The sequence below is a fragment of the Lepidochelys kempii genome, chromosome 9 (genome assembly GCF_965140285.1).
Source record: "Lepidochelys kempii isolate rLepKem1 chromosome 9, rLepKem1.hap1, whole genome shotgun sequence".
Lineage (NCBI taxonomy): Eukaryota > Metazoa > Chordata > Testudines > Cheloniidae > Lepidochelys > Lepidochelys kempii.
This window is the reverse complement of record NC_136388.1, coordinates 59,261,021-59,277,945: the sequence shown is the minus strand read 5'-3', so window position 1 is coordinate 59,277,945 and position 16,925 is coordinate 59,261,021. Positions and strand designations below refer to the sequence as shown.

Here is a 16,925-nt window from a genome sequence, read left to right as displayed (position 1 = left end):
CTTCCTCATAGAAAAATGACTTTCTGATGGGGAAGAAAGGGAAGCTGCAAGAGCAATCACACCCCCTCCCCAGCAGCGTGGGTGCATCTTTTCTGACAGCTGTCAGAGAGGTAAATCTCTTGGGGGGGCAAACCTGGGGACACCCCAGCCAGGCCAGGTCAGACCCACCTGCCATCTGCCCAACCCCTGTGCATACAGACCCACCCCATGCACACACACCCCCTGCACCCAGAACCTCCCACTGAGCCCTCCACACATGAACCCCCATCCCGACAAGCTGTTACCCACACAAAATTCTCTGTCATTCACGTAGTCTAGGAGCACCCACCTTTACCCTTCTGTGGGCTCAAGGCGTAACCGTCTTAATTTAGGTTTCAGAGTAACAGCCATGTTAGTCTGTATTCGCAAAAAGAAAAGGAGTACTTGTGGCACCTTAGAGACTAACCAATTTATTTGAGCATAAGCTTTCGTGAGCTACAGCTCACTTCATCGTCTTAATTTAGGCACCCACCCTTACTCTTCCATGGACTCAGGGAGTAACCTTACATTCTATGGGTTGGCAGGGTCTTTTACCAGTGAAAGAGCCTTACATAGTAATATCCTACTTAACCTCTATTTATGAACAATCACCAAAACAGAATTCACATGCTAAGCATACAATGCTCACCGCTCCCAATAAGGCAGATGAACTTTAATTGATGGCCAGTCAGGATCAGGTCATCTCGGGGACTCCAGCTTCTGCACTACAGTGTTGGCAGCATGTTGAGGTCTGGCAGCTCTGATCTTGGGCTGTGTCCTGTAGCTGAACTTCCCTCTGGACCCCAGTTCATATAGTGAAACTTGAGTCCTGCCATGCTATACTTTAACCAATCATTTTACTAAAAATATTACGATACAATTTTCTAACCAATCCTAACATACTGTAAAGCAATTCTTTAACCAATCATACTCCACCACCTTAATTGATTTAAACCTAGAAAAATTAGTTATGCAACAGACAGAAACAATCAAAGAAATAGACAGAGACCATACAGATAAACAATAGAGAAGTGGGGATCATAAAGGCAAAACAATAGAAGTATAGATTTTACAATCACAACTGTTGATAAGTGATTTCTTGCCAGACAGGATGCTATTAAACTATGTTTTCTTTAACCATCTTATAATCTGTTTCTTTAGCTAGTGATGGTGGGTACTGTTAGGCCAGGATCACCTTCTTAACAGCCTGATCTTACATTGTTTTAATGTAATTTAGATGGAATGTGAGGATGTGACTTTCTCCTTCTTGGCTAATGGCTGCTGCTGTCCTAATATGACTGCAGACAAAGGCCTTATCCTTACAAAACCTCCCCTTCCTCCCAGCCCCGCACCCAGCCCTTCTCCCAAACCGCTACTCTGCACTAGGCTCAGGTGTTAGTCCCGACTGGGCTGGGGAGGAGTGCATTTCCCCTGGATGGAGTGGCCCAGGCCAAGCCAGACCCACCCCCAGAACCCTCCCCCAGCTCCGCGTGCACACACACCCCTGTTTTCCGCCCTCATTGCTCCTCAGCCATGAGGATAGGGGTCACTTTACAGGTAGATGCTCCCCCATCCGCCCAACCTCCATGCATCCAGACCCCCCCATACCCAGACCCCACACAGAGCCCCTCTTCCCCTGCATCCAGTTCTCCACCGAGCCCCTCCCCCTGCACCCAGACCACCCCCTGCATCCAGAACCCCTGCCGAACCCCACCCCCTGCACCCAGACCATCCCCTGCTGCACTCCCCCACACTTGAACCCCCACCCTGATGAGCCCCACCCCCTTTGCACCTGGGACACTCCATGAGCTCCCCACATCTGGACCCACACCCCGCTGAGCCCCAACCACCTTCACCTGGACCCTTCCTGCAGAGTCCCATTGCCCCTGCACCCAGAACCCCTCAAAGACCCCCTGTGCTTCCAGATCCTCCCCACGCCCGAACCTCCCCCTCCCCACAGTGGGCCACCCATGCTCAGATTGCCCCACACAAAACCCTCTCACCCCACACCTGGATCCCCTCACACTAAGCCCCTTCACAGCTAAGCCTGCCTGGCCACACCTGGCCTAGGGCTGCTACCCCTGGGGGAATTGTGCTCCATAAATTAAAATTTCTGCCCACAATATTTTAAAATTCTGCAAATTTATTTGTCAATAAATAAACGTGGAGGCTCCAGCAGGGCAGTGGGGAGCACAGGCCACTGGCTGCATGGATGTGGGAGATTACCCTACAGCCCCCCGAACCTCTCAGTAAAAGACACTGGTGAGGCTCCACCTGACCCTGACACAGTGCAAGAGCCAGGCCTGCCCCAGAGGTCTGTGTCCTGGGAGCTGGGGAGGTGCTGCAGGGTGATCTCCCACCTCTGTGCAGAACAATGGCCTGTGCTCCCCAGTACCATGCTGGAGCCTCCACATTTATTACTGACAAATAAAATTTGCAGATTTTGCAGAATTTTAAAATATTGTGCGCAGAATTTTTATTTTTTTGGTGCAGAATTCCCCCAGGAATAAATCAGGATCCCGAAATCCTCCCTGAAATGTAAAGAGCTAGCTTACAATTTTAACAATGCACCACACATTCCCAGAATAAATACAGCCAGCAGACTTCTGTACTCCAGATCCCGTCTTCCATCAGCCTTAATATGGAAGTGAAGGCTGCGACAATTATAGGTCCTATGATGGCCTATTCTCAGGACCTCAGAGGGGAACCATGGGGTCCAGAGCGGAAGCAGCCTGCTACCTCCTTCTACTCCTCAAGGCCTCACCCTATGGGGATGGTGTCCCACTTCGTCATGGTTTGTAATTCTCTGCAGCCCTCGTAATGTTCCCCAGGGAGCTCCCCGCTGCACCAATCCTTACTGCTGCAGTTACTGGAGATTTACATGACTAAGTACAAAGAGAATTGGGCCCTTGTCTCTATCTCCCAGCCCACACAAGTGCTCTGATTGTCTCACCCCCACCCCCACCTCTATCTTGATCTAAGAAGCCAGAAGTGTTGCCTGCTGATCCCTGGAGTCTCTAGCAGCAGCCCATCAATTACAGCACGGCAGATCTACTCTGAGAACTGGCTGCGTAAACTAGCATCCAGCCAGAAACAGTTCCTGTCTGTGTCCCTTTGGGAGCTTTTACTGCCATCAGCCCTGAAGGGCCTTGCACAGCTCTGGGAGAGGGAGCCAGGGGCTAGCCAAGCTCACCTGTCAGCAACAGACTTATTAACGAGCTGTAACTGCAAGGCCAAATTCTACCTTGGGGTACCCCAGTGGAGCCCTGGGGAGCAGTGGCTCCCCAGCCCATGCAGGCTGCAGGGAGGGGGCCCTTCTGCAGTGTTTGATGGTGAGACCGGCATGAGGGCAGGCAGGAAGCCTGACGCATAGGGCACCACGTACAGCTGGCCTGGGTTCTATTCCCAAATCTGCTACTGACTTGCTAGGTGATCTGGGGCCAGTCCCTTCTCCTCATGGTTGCTCCCCGCAATGGGGAGATAGACACTTACCCCACACTAGCGCCGTGTGGCTCTGTCCCCCTCTAGTGGCTGGATCACAGAATCTGCTACAGCCTCTGAGCTCCCAGAGCAGGCTCTTAGCTCAGGCAGGAGAAACCCTGCTTAGAGATCCCAGACTCTGAAATCTCAGATCCAACTTCTGCTGCCAACGAAGCACCCAGGGCACAGCATTAAAATCCTAACCCCTGAGAGAAGAGCCCTGGGACTGACAGGTGCGGAGCTCTGCATGCCTGCCAGGTGGTGTCCTTAGAGGGGCTCCCACCAAAGGGGGTGAGCTGCCAGCCTCTGCTCAAGAGCAAAGCGCCCATCTGTAAAACCATTAAATACCCTGCCCCCCTTCAAGCCCCTTAAGGCCTGTATCTGATGGCAGCTGGCATTCTGAAACTGGGGCTTGTCCTTCCCATCTCCCTCCTGTGTTAGCTCTCCATAGGCTGCAGCTGTAAACTCTTTGGGATTAGGGTTGCCAGGCATTCGGTTTTTGACTGGAACACCCGGTCAAAAAGGGACTCTGGCAGCTCTGGTCAGCATCACTGACCAGGCCACTGAAAGTCAGGTTGGCCACCCACAGCGGGGGCGGGCAGGGTGCCTGCCCGGCTCCGCGTGGCTTCCAGGAAGTGGCCAGCATCTCCCTCTGGCTCCTAGGTATAGGGGCAGGCCCAGGGGCTCCGCGTGGTGTCCCCACCCCGAGCGCTAGCTCAGCAGCTCCCATTGGCCAGGAACAGCGACCAATGGGAGTGGCAGATGTGGCACCTGCAGGCAGGGGCAGCGCGCGGAGCTTCCTGGCTGCGTCTCCACCTAGGAGCCAGAGGGAGATGCCAGTCACTTCCTGGGAGCCACCTGAGGTCAGTGCTGCCTGGAGCCCACTTCCTGAACCCCCTCCTGTGCCCCAACCCCCTGCCCCAGCCTGAGACCCCTCCCGCACACCAAACTCCTCGACCCCAGCCCAGAGCCCCTGCTGGGACCCCAAACTCCTCATCCCTGGCACCACCCCAGAGCCCACATCCCCAGCCAGAGCCCTCACCCCCTCCCATGCCCCAACCCTCTGCCCCATCCTGCACCCAAGCTCCCTCCCAGAGCCCCCTCCTTCACCCTGAACCACTCACTTCTGGCCCCACACTGGAGCCTGCGCCCCCAGCCAGAGCCCTCCACCCCTTCCACATCCCTGTCCCAGCCCAGTGAAAATGAGTGTGAGCGGGGGTGGGGCAAAGCGAGCAATGGAGGAAGGGGGGAATGGAGTGAGTGGGGTCAAGGCCCCAGAGAAGGTGTGGGGCAGGGGCAGGGCCTCAGGGCAGGAGATGGGGCAATGGTGTTTGGTTTTCTGCAAATAGAAAGTTGGCATCCCTATTTGGGATGGGGAGGGTTATTATAGATGTGCAGCACCTAGCACAATGGGGTTCTGATCAGAGTCACTAGCCACAAATAGTAACAAGCAGGAGGGTAGAGCTGTCCATTGCAGAGCAGGGCAGGGATGCTGCCCTCTTCCCCCCACCACCTTACCCACCTACAGCCTTCTGATATGTTTCTAGACCCAAGAGAGGGGCTCCTTTGCTATCCCCTAAACCCAATTAGAAGCACCTGAGTAGCACAGAGGGCAGGGTTAGTCTCTGGTGTCTGACTACAGTGGTTGTGATGGCATGTGAGCAGCAGCCCCAGCCCCAGCGGCCAAAGATCCTGAGCCAGGCCCTGCAAATGATCATCGGCTTAAAAAATCATCAGGTGAGTTTATATATGACTTGGGGTCTGGGTGCCTTGAGGGTGTGCTCAAGTCCCCTTGTTCAAACTTGTCTTAGCACCCAGGAGTGCTGGGCTCCTCTCTAAAGTGGAGTCTTATGTAATCCCATAAACTCCAGGGCCTGTGGCTTTATGTAAAACACTTGGGCAGCAAGTGATTAGGGCTAAAGGGGGCTTAGTCTCCCCCCTCAATCTCTCGGTCTTGTCACTTTCTGAGCCATCCCATGTCCATGCCCAGCTCAGCAGGTAAAATGCCATGTCCAGTGGTGCCAGGTCCAGGAAAGGGGCAGGGCAGGGCATTGCAGGAGGGCCCCACCTGTGTGGGGATGTGCATAGCACAAGCCACTGTGGTGGGCTCTGAATCTGCGAGTGGCAAGAGCCCACAGGCCAGAGCAGGGCCCAGCCCTGTGGGACAGGAGCCACTGCTGGGGCGGTGACTCGCCAAACACTCCCCACCCAGGGTCTCTGCTCTCCACTGGGCCAGGAGAGAAACACACACACACCCCGGAGAGCAGGGCCTGACACCCCATGCCCAGAAAGCAGGACCTGTACACCCCCTCCACCCCACAAAGCTGGTAACCTTGTTGCTCTGCCTGCCCCCATAGAGAGCTGCCTTCCATGAGCAGAGCCCTCCTTCCCATGTGGGTAACAGGGCAGTTCCTCAGCCTCCAGGGGCCAGGCTGCATCTCACGCCCCGCACATAGCTAGGAGTACCAGGACGGACACCTTCATTAGCGAGTTTAGCGTCTCCTGCTTCTTCCATACCATAGGCACAGGGCTTGGGCGGGTTTGGACTCAGGTGGCCAGCCTGTGCCATAACATCCCCACAGCTGGCTTTACATTTTACTCATCCCCCTCCCCAGCCCCTAGAATGTTTCCGCCCACCACCTATGGCAAAACCTCCACTGGCGTGACACTCCTGGGCAAATTGTGAGAGTTGGTCCCCCTGCAAGCCAGACAGCCCCAGCTCTCGGCCAGAGCCTCGGAGCTGGCTGCGGAAAGAACATTGGAGCTGGAGTCTCCGTAAGCAGGGAGCCCCATGCTGTCATGTTCACTCTTACCCTTCAGTACAGAGCTGCCCTTGAGAGCCACTGGGGTGGCCAACCTGCTGTATTTGATACAAATCAGGGGCAGTCCTCGAGCTCTGGGCTAGGGCCCACACTTGTCCTTGCACATGAGAACCAAATGAAACACACCATGCTTCTTTCACTCTCCAAGCTGGGCGTGATACTACACAATGCGTCCAGTCCGAAGCATGTTGATGTCAGTGACAAAACTACCAACAGTGCAGGACCGGGCAGGCAGCCATTGCTCTGCAGTCCGCCCTTTGAGGTGTTAAAGTGAGGTCTGAAGAGAGAAAGCATTGAGGGCAGGGAAAAAAGGAAACAGTAGAAACCAACCAGAAGCTCATTTGGTGTTTAAGGCACTTGCAGAATGACAGGGCACTAAGTTAAGAGTTTGAAGCTGACGGGCCCAAATCCTAACTGTTGCTTATGTCCTGTGTGACCTTCAACAAGTTGCTGCTCCTCACTGTGCCTCAGTTTCCCCATCTGTAACACAGGGTGATAAACTCACCTACTTTACAGGGACCTTCTGAGGAAGAATTCACTCCTGTTTGCATGGCACTCTGACATCTAAGGTGCTAAATATTCCCATTTTAATCATCTCCAGTGCGGGGGAACAACTCAGGGGAGGCACTTCAGTTATTACTTATATGGTTTTACTCTTGCTGGTGTCCCTTTTGGGGCATTTCTCATCTTTCTGCTGGGATTTTACAAGCTGAATTCTAAAATCTTCAGCACCCCTAGTGTGTGGGGCCATTGTACCAGTCTCTCTTCAAGTGCTAAAAAAGGGGGCTGAAATTTCCCAGGCAGTCTAGGGGCTTTAGACACGTAACATCCAGTTATTGAAACGTCCAAATCCCCCAGGCTGCCTTGCAGATCTCAGCACCCCATTACGGTTCTGAAGTGGACCCCTGATCTCACACTCCCTTTCCGCTCCTCAAAGCTGGTTCTCCATTGATGCAGCAACCCATCTCCCAGGGCCTCCCAAGAGGGAGGGGTTGGCTCCAGCAAGATGCTCCACCCTAGAGCCCCTCCCCCCCAGCCCAGCTTTCAGCCAGTTCCCACAGTGCTTTGGGGAGGAGACAGTCTCCTAAGGGTGATGAGAGGGAGGAGGTTTAGGCAAGAGACTGATGGCTAATAGCAGCCACAGCCAGTAATGGCACCCACAGGAGCTGTGCAGGGGATTTGCTAAGGGAGCACCTGCTCTTGTCTAAGCCCAGGTTGCCAAACTCATTTCACAGGTGCCTGGTTTGGACCCAGGGCAAGTCCAGGGCCATTGCACTGACCCCCTCATCCCCACATTCTTTGCCAGCACCTGCTGCCCCCTCTCCCTACCCAATCTGTGATCCCTGACTGCTGGGTCACTGTAATATCTCCAAGCCTGGCCCATCACTGCCACTGCACAGGTGCTGCTCAGACTGCCAGGCTCGTCTGTCCATTTAACCAAGCGTCCCCCTGAGATACTGCTGCCATCCTGCTGGGTGTACTAGCCACATATGGACATGCTCATGCAGTTTTCCTTGTGGCCACTGGGTGGGGCCAAGACCATGAAATGTGTCCTCAACAGCTTCTCCTACATCCCAGCATTTGTAGGGCTGGGCCTAGAGAGTGAGGTGATTGGTGCTAAGGGGCAGGTACATGTACAAAGCATGGGCAGTTGCGTTTGGATGCCTCTTCACTGCAGAGCTAACTCAAGCTACCTGTGCCTGAGTCACTCCTCTCATGTTAGCCTAGGTGGAGCAAGAGCAACCATGCTGCAAAATAACATGTGAGCTATCATGTCCACACTGGTTTTCTGCAATAGTGCAGTGACAGGGTGTGTCTACATGGCCCTGTCCACATGGTAGCAGCCAGGGTATGTACCCGTCCAGCCTTCCTACCATTCCCCTGTGATTGGCTGGGAAAAATCAGAGTTGCTCAGCTTTACTGCACTGCTAAGAACCATGGGTCATGCCCCCAGCAGCCTGTGTGCCATCCCCACTGTACTCCACCCCAGCCTGGAGCCCCCTCCTGTACCCCAAACCCCTCATCACCAGCCCTACCTGAAAGCCTGCACCCCCACCCTGAGTCCTGACCCCTCCTGCACCCCAACCTCCTGCCCACACTCTGAACTCCTCATTTCTGGCTCCACCCTACAGTGGGGGGGGGTGTGGGCTGGAGACCTCACCCCCAGCCCAGAGCCCCCACCCACACTCCAAGCCCCTTAGCCCCAGCCTGTAGCCCCCTGCTGCACCCCAAACTCCTTATCCCTGGCCCCACTCCTGAGCCCACACCCCCAGCTGGAGCCCTCACCCTAACCCCCTGCCCCAGTCTGGTGAAAATGAGTGAGCGAGCAAGGGTGGGAGAGAGCTAGTGACAGAGGTATGGGCGAGGAGTGAGCAGGGTCAGGCCTTGGAGAAAGGCCCAGGACAAGCATGTTTGGTTTTCTGCAATCAGAAAGTTGGCAACCCCAGGCATGACTGTAAATCAGTACAAGGGGTGATAGGAGCCAGGCCCCAGCAGGCCGATTCCTTCCACTGGTTTTATTGAAAAGCCACACAGGAGCAGCCCCATGCTGTTGCAAAAACAGACCTTGTCTCCCCCCAGTCCCAGCACCCCAGGTACTGTGCTTAGCCCCCAGCTGTCTCCCCTGTGAGTCACTGGCCCCCTGCAGGGATGGCAGACAGCTCTGGTCCCTGGGAGCTGTGAGGGACCCCTTTGGGGGCAGCCCTTTCCCAGGCCACAGCAGGGGTGTATGTTTTGTTTGAGCCAACATTCCTGTGTCTTCAGCTTCTGCCCTGCCACATTCACCTGCCAGTCCGCCTCCTTCTCCAGCACCAGTTTGGGGAATGGTGCCCTGGGGGCTAAATCCCACCTCCAGCAGGAGATGCTAGCCCTCCACAGCAAGGTGCAACCCCACCAGGCACTAGGTCACGCAGCCCAAAACACACCCCATGGAGCACCAGCTGTGCTGTAGTTTCTCCAGCTTCACTGAACTGTCCTGAATGGCACGGGTGCAGCCTTGCAGAGGGGGACTCCGCTGCAGTAGGAACCAGGCCCAGAGGCCTCCCAGTTGGCTGGAGGGGCAGGTCCATCATGCCAGCCTGCCCTTGACAGCTGTCCAGTTCAAGTCCTCTGCCAGGGTTGCCTGTGGTCAAGGTCAGTCTGGCATCAGCGACTGGAAGGGAAATCTGCAGCAAAGTCAAACTCATTCTGGCCCAGCCACAGCTCTGGCAGCTCGTTAGCTCTATCCAGGCCCAGTTCTATCACCAGTGACATCAGCACCTCCTCATCCACTGGATCGGAATCAATAATGCTAGGGCTGTGGGTGCCGGCAGGGGGAGCCAGTGCCCCTTGGCCCAGGGGCTGGGCTCCAAAGCCCCAGCTCTGGATGGACCCAGCCTCCGCTGGGTGCCCAGAGACCCCCATGGCATGGTACTGGCTGTTGAGTTTCTGCAGCTGCATGCTGGCCAGCAGGTGAGGGGCCGTTGGCAGGGTGAAGGAGGGCTGCTTTGAGGGCAGGGGGGTCGCAGAGGGGGCCATCATGCCCGCACTGGTGATGTGGGGTCCTGTGCTGGCCTTGCTGACATTCATGCCCACCCCAGGGTAGTGCAGGATGGTCACTGCTTTGCGGTCCTTCATGCCCAGGCTGGGATAAACCAGAGAGCTCATCTCCTTCTGGGTCCTGGAAAAGAAACAGGAGTTCTTACTACAAGAGCCAGATCCCAGTGCCCCTCCCCTGATCCTGTCAGCCCCTCGGACTTGCCCTCGGCTAGAGGCACTGGGAGACCACCACAGACAAGCACCATGCCATGGACTGCCCTGCAGCCTGCATTCCCACATGGGAGCCAGTACTCACGGCACAGCCTGAATTGGGACCCGAGGGCCACCCCATTGCCAGTGAAGTGCCAGCCCATGAAGGGAATGAGGAGAGCACCTCTGGAACCAGATCCTGTGAGCAGCTCAGGCAGAGCCAGCTGGCAGAGGTTGTTGGATCACCAGCCTGCCAGGTTTGGTGTCCATGGCATTCCCCAGGCTATTTCAGTGGCATTCGAGATTTGCCATCCCCTCCTGCAGACCAGGGCCATTCCACCCTGGGTTAAGGATCAGCACCAGGCCCTGCACCGCTGGAGACCCCTGTGCAGGGAGCCAGCACAAGTGGAGGGACAGTGCCTGATGGGCAGATCTCACCATAACTCTGAACGCAGCCACCCTGGGTTCCACCACCTCATGGGAGCTAAACCCAGCTGTGCTCACATATGCTCTGTTCCAGTCCCATCCCAGCCAGGTGCTCGCATGTGTGTATTCCCTTTCAGCCCAGCCACCCACCTCTCCATCCCAATCCCCTGCCTGCAGCCATGTCACTTCCTTCAGGTTTGGATGCTGGGCCAGTCTGCATTCCTTGCAGAGTTTAGTGCTAGCAAAAGCCACCAAGCTGCTGTCCCCGGAGACTGGAGTTCTTTAGCCATAGAACTGTTCTAACAGCAGGGCAAGCGCCCAGTCACCCACCATCTCTGCCAGCCTGTCTTTAGGTTGGCCTTGGGGAGAGGCCAGGAGGGAGTTCACAGGCCATGGCAACCTAGGCTGAAACTGGCAACCAGAGTGCTGGATGATGCTTGTCATGATGTGGATTTGATTATGGGTGTGTCCCCTAGGACAGAATGTGCAGCAGCAGTCAAAAAAGCTAAGAGTGTTCATAACCCTTAGGGAAGGGATAGATAATAGGACAGTAAATATCACAACACCACACTATAAATCCAAGGTACGCCTATGCCTTGAATACTATGTGCACATCTGGTCGCCCCATCTCAAAAAAGACCTATTGGAAAAGGTACAGAGAACAGCAACAAAAATGATCGGGGTCTGGAGCAGTTTCCATATGAGGGGAGATTAAAGAGACTGGGACAGTTCAGCTTGGAAAAGAGATGACTAAGGGGGGGATATGAGAGAGGTCTATAAAATCATGACTGCTGTGGAGAAAAAAAAATAAATAAGGCAGTGTTATTTATCCCTTCACATAACAAGAACCCAGAGTCACCAAATGAAATAGGCAGGTTTAAAACATAAGAAGTACTTCTTCATACAACACAGTTAACCGGTGGAACTCATTGCAACAGGATGTTGTGAAGGCCAAAAGTTTAACTGGATATAAAAGAAATAAAATTAAAAACTTACATAAGTTCCTGGAGGATAGGTCCATCAATGGCTATTGCCATGATAGCCAGGGATGCAACCCCATGCTCTGGGTCTCTGTACGACGATAGGGGATGGATCAACCAGTAATTGCCCTGCATGGGCAGCAGGTATCATAGGCCGGGGGAGGCTGTGCCTCCCCAATCAGCTTGGGGTGGCCCTGCCCATGCTCCACCCCCAGACCCCCTTCTGCCTGCTTCCAGTTCCCTTCCCACTCTTCCATGGCAGAGAGGCTGGTGCAGATACATTTGCCTGGCAAGGCTGCCCTGTTCAGCAGTGGCCATGGCAGAGACCCCATCCCACATCTCAGGAAGCATCTTGAGCTTCTGTCCAATTGCCTAAGCAGAGCTCATCCCGCTAGGAGGGTCATAGTCCTTAGACAGGGGCATCTAGCCAGAGATCTGGCACTCAGGGTAGGTGGTCCAGCTCAATGCATTTGGGTCTGGTACCTTTGGTGGATCCTCAGCCTTTGTGCTGAGACAGACGCCCCTGAGCCCTGGGCACTCCTCCCCTCTCTGCCCAGCAGGGAGAACGTGCTAAGCAGAATGTCTGTAACAGTCTTCCTCCAGCCCATGAGATGTGGTAGCCCCCAGCTACCTTCCAGCCCCAACAGCACTTCAGATTCCTCTTTGCCACAAAGGAATATTTGGCTCCACACTGCTCAAGAGCACCCTGGGCAGAGAACAGACCTGTCCTGAGAATGCAGGGCTGCAATCCTCTAATAATGTCCCTGCAAGGATCCCCCACCCCATGTACTTGGATCTAGTTGGTTTCCCTCCCCTATTTAGCAATATGGGAAGGGTAATTGTTCCAGACCCATTTGCAATCCCCTCCCCCCCCAGTGAAATGGTACCCTCAGGTTGAGTGGCCCCTTCCCATCTCTAATTGCACCACTTGTCCGGCTGAAGTTTTGTGCTGGATGGCCGCAGCGTGCAGTGGAATCCCAGTCACTAACAACGGCCCTCAGCATCTCGAGTGGCACACATTCACATGGCCACCAGCCAGCAAGAGCCACACCAGGGGTTGGCCAATTAGAAGTCAAAATGCACAAGGGGAGACGCCTGCAAGTCCCGAACCAGGGAGCGACTGACATCTGGATTGTGCCTTTTCAGGGTTACTAGAAACATGCCTACCTGCAGCTGCTTCCTGCTCCATGATTTCTAGAGGCAATGGTAATACAAAACAATGATTTGGCAGCCACAGCCAGAGGGCTGGGATCTGCCCCCATTGGAAAAGAGCATCCCAGGGCATTGCACTGCCCTTAACCCACCCAACAGGACCACCCCTTCCCTGGAGCACAGCCCTTGCAGCTAGCAGAGGAATACAATAGCACTCTGCATTGAGAGCTTTATTTCAGTAGGGGTTTAAGCTTTAAAGCTTGATGGTCATCACCACTTAAAATGCAAAGTCCATCCATGTGGCACTGCTGCTGGCCCACTCTGTCCACAGCACACTCCTCACAGCAGAGGAGAGGTGGGAAAAGAGGACAGCTTCAGATCTAGTTAGGCCCCCAAATAACATTTTCCTTAGAGGTCAATCCCCACCCCTCTCAGGAAGGACCTTGTTAAACTGTTCGTAGAAGATGCTGGCACTGTACAAGTGTTGTGGGTAGTTAAGTAATGCTTCCTCCAGGAATGCTGCAGCATGCGGGTGGGGAATTGGGGGCAGCGGGGGAGGAGAGAAGAATTGAACAGATGGCCAGTGGGCCGTTAAGCGGACTTGAGTTTCAGTTTGAACTCTGGGGGCTCAGACAACCCATCCCCCTCTCAGAGGGAATGGCTGGAAAGGCAGGGCCTTAGAAGGTGTTAGCCAACATGTGCTAACACCTCCCAAAGCTCTAGCTTAGACAGGACAGTGCAGGGGAATGGAATTGGTCCAGTTTTAGCCTCTGCTGCTGCTTTTTGGGAGATTTTCATGTTCTGAAGAGACACTATAAAACCCCACTGAGCAACAAGGAAATTCAGGCTGAAGGCGTAGAGCCCAGCTGGGATTTCAGAGTCCCAGGCCCCACTGGAATACCAGCTTGGGACTGTCAGGCGGGGCCAGAGCACAAGTACAACTCAAGTGCTGGGGTGGATGGGAGTCAGCAGTGGGAGGAGCCAGGAAGAGCTCAGTCCTTTCCCACAGTTTTGCTAGAGTGCTGTCATGCCCATACTCCTCACCAACAACAGGCACAGAACAGGCCCTCCTCTCCCAAGAGCACAAACAAGAGGAGAGTCACTATTAGCTGTACAGGGTCTAGTACACACAGCTAGGCCATTCTGAGTGCACCCAGTAGAGGGCAGCGGTGACACCCATGACACAGGAAGCTATAATCACCCCACACTCCTCCCTGCCAAGCCAACCATACTTGTTATAGGAAAGGTCTCTTGTAACCAGCCTAAATATAAGGAGGTGTCCGACAGCACCCCCGAAGAGCCCCTCTCCACAGTATCGAAGTGGTGTTGAAAGCCAAGGCTAGAGCAGTTTCAGACCAGGGGATGATTACAGCAGAGTGAGATGAAAGAGCCAGTGCAGCAGTTATCACTAAATCAGGCAATGGGGTCACTTTTAGCTCGGATGGGTCACCTGGGCTAGCACTGCTACTGACTTGCCTGGATGAGCCATGCCACCTGTCTGTGGCAGTTTCCCCACCTGGGAAAGCCAATACCCATTTTCCTACCTCACAGGAGGCTGCTCGCTAAGCACTCCCAGGCCAGGGAGTGCAGGGTTCACACTGGATCAGCAGGTGGTGGCAAGCCACTGTGCCACTTGCACGTGCAGTGACAGTTAACGGGGGTGGGGTGGGGGAAGGAGGAACATACACCCAGATCCGGGGCCCCAGCCCCAGCCCCAGCCGGCTCCACCACCAGGCCAGGATGGAGAGCGCCCCCTAGTGCCCACAGCCTGCCGGGCCGGGGAGACCCCGGGATCCCCCAGCACTGGCATCTCCCCCCACCTTCCAGCCGCAAACGGATTCACAAGCCGGCCGAGCTGGGGCCCGTCAGCACAGCCATGGCCCGGAGCGCACCTCGGCCCCGTGCCCCACAGACCGCGCAGCTTTCCCCCGCCCCCGGCTGGGAGGTACCCGGCGGCCGCCCCCTTCGTCCCCGCCTGGCCCGAGCCCGGCTAAGCGGCTCCCCGGGACCCTGCTGCGGGCCCGATCCGGGAGCGGGGGGTTCCCAGCATCGGGCCCGGGGTCCGCCCACCACGTGCCGGGCGGGCGCGCGGGGCTCGAGCCCCAGCGCTGCAGCTAGGAGGCCCGCAGGACCGGCCAGCAGCGCGGCCGCGGTGTGCACGGGGGGCCGCTGCAGAAGCCCGGGGGCGCCCCGAATTTCTGCCCCCGGCTCGCACGCGCCCGAGCCCAGCCGGCGTGTGCCGACAGAGGAAGTTGCACAAGTTACTGCGCTGCCCGGCGACCCGCCCTGCCCGGGGAGGGTGCCCAGCGCCCGCTACGCCCCAAGAGCGGCCGGCTGGAGCGTCCCCCGCTCTCACCTCTCGGCAGCTCCCGGCCAACTCAGACGCGTCCCCGCCGGCACACCCCGCTCCCCATGGGGCGGCTGCTCCGCAGTGACTTCACAGCGACCTGCGGCGGTGCCCGCCGCCCCCTTGCTAACAGGGCAGCCTCCGCAGCCAGGCCCCGGCCCGGGCCAACTACCGCGCCGTTCTACCCTGCTACGGACCCGGGCTGCGCTGTCCCTCTTTATACCCGCCGCGATCGCTACTAGCACATGGCCTGGCTCTCCGAGCCCGTCCCAAAACGTGGACGGGAGTTCTGGGAGTGGGAGGCGTCTCCGGCTGGGTCCCGTTAGGACCCTGCGAACTGTGATCCGGCCAGGGGATAATTCCCTGTAATGTAGGCAGGGTTACGCCAGTCTCGGTTAAGGGTTCGGATGAGATCTTTGCTGGGCGGGGAGATGATCCACCAGCTGCTTTGGGTGGTTTGAGCATTGGCCTGCTAAACCCAGGGTTGTGAGTTCAATCCTTGAGGAGGCCGTTTAGGGATCTGGGGCAAAAATTGGGGATTGGTCCTGCCTTGAGCAGGGGGTTGGACTAGATGACCTCCTGAGGTCCCTTCCAACCCTGATAGTCTATGATTCTATGATTCTGTGAAGCCCAGGTGGACCTTGGGGCTGAGCCACCCTGGCAATTCCTGTGTTCTTAGCCAACCAGGCACACAGCAGCTATGCCAGGATCTTCCAGAGCCTGGCCCTGCAGCAGGACCTGCCGCACGGCTATGACATGGAGAGGTGTGAGAGGAGGGGCTCAGACAGGTGGCATTCACTACACCAGGAGAGGAGGCCCAGGCCTCCTATCAGTGGCATGTGCATTCAGCTCAGCCTGAAGCTGCGCAAGCTTCTGCACACTACTCGCTCACCCTGTTGTAGAGTAGAGGGGGCACACAATAGTGCTGCCAGCTCTCCCGATTGCATTATCAGTCACACAGGATTTGTTTTTTCTTAAAGTCCCAGCACTTGGAGTCATGTGAACATGCCAGAATCAAACCAGTTTGCCTTTTTTTGAAAGTAAGTTTCTAGCTCTAAGATCAGACACCAGAAGGCAAATGCAAAGAACCCAACATTGACTGTTTAACTTCTCATGATTTTAAAGCCAAATTCTGAGTTTGGTGGCCTGTCTCATGGGTTTTGAATGATTGGGGTTGGCAATGCTGAACTTGCTCCTTCATCTCTCCTCTTCTCCCCACATCCACTCTTTTTAGCAATTTTAAAGGTGACCTGCAAAGGATGTTTACAAGATTGGTAGTATGGCCCTTTTAAATCTCCATACAATGTATAAAGAAGGCTGGACATTTTTTTTTTTTTGGTTTGTTTTAATTTTTGCTTTCCTTGTTTGTTTTTTACTGTAGGGTGCCAGAGAGAGTGCAGAGTGACGCTGCTGTAGCACAAAATGGCAGCAGGGGCCGAGCTGCCCTCCCCCAGCCCCAGAAAAGAGATTCCCAGCACAGCTGCATTGCTTGGCTGCTTCATTGCTTGCTGGTGGCACTAGTGCAGCTCTATTCTAGTGCACGTTAACAGAGCATTTGCATGTCGGCCCCTGGGAAATGTACCTTGTGTTCAGCGGGTTACATAAAGAGCAAGCTGGACTTTCCATGGAAACCAGCTTTGAGCACAGTGTGAAGGGCATACTGGGCACAGCTCACTGCTTGCGTTAGTCTACTCTTATCCAGCTCCCTCCTCGGGAGTAAATCCCTCTTCCTACAACTGCTGGCAGGCAGCTCAAAGGTTAGAGAGCGGCCCTGCAGCGCTCTGAATCCAGATCCATGGATATTCCCCTCCGGGTTTTGCAGGAGCCTCCAGGAGATGGTTGGAAAGGGGCATCTGCTCAGTTTCTTGTGCAGAGGGTCTCCCAGATCAGTTGCTCAACAGCCCTTGAATGAGCGCAGTAGTAAGAGGCAGCAGAAAGGCCTGCCCTGACACACACACCCCTCCTTCTAGCCCA

General features: G+C 55.4%; 1 protein-coding gene across 1 annotated transcript; it reads right to left on the bottom strand.

The window, feature by feature from the left end:
* Window positions 1-8,795: 8,795 nt before the first annotated feature.
* On the bottom strand, window positions 8,796-15,193 carry CITED1 (Cbp/p300 interacting transactivator with Glu/Asp rich carboxy-terminal domain 1). Its single transcript, XM_073358829.2, has 2 exons — window positions 14,961-15,193; window positions 8,796-9,978 (listed from the first exon to the last, which is right to left on the bottom strand). The coding sequence occupies exon 2, from the start codon at window positions 9,963-9,965 to the stop codon at window positions 9,465-9,467; it is 501 nt and encodes a 166-aa protein (XP_073214930.1). The 5' UTR covers window positions 9,966-9,978; window positions 14,961-15,193; the 3' UTR covers window positions 8,796-9,464.
* Window positions 15,194-16,925: the final 1,732 nt, after the last annotated feature.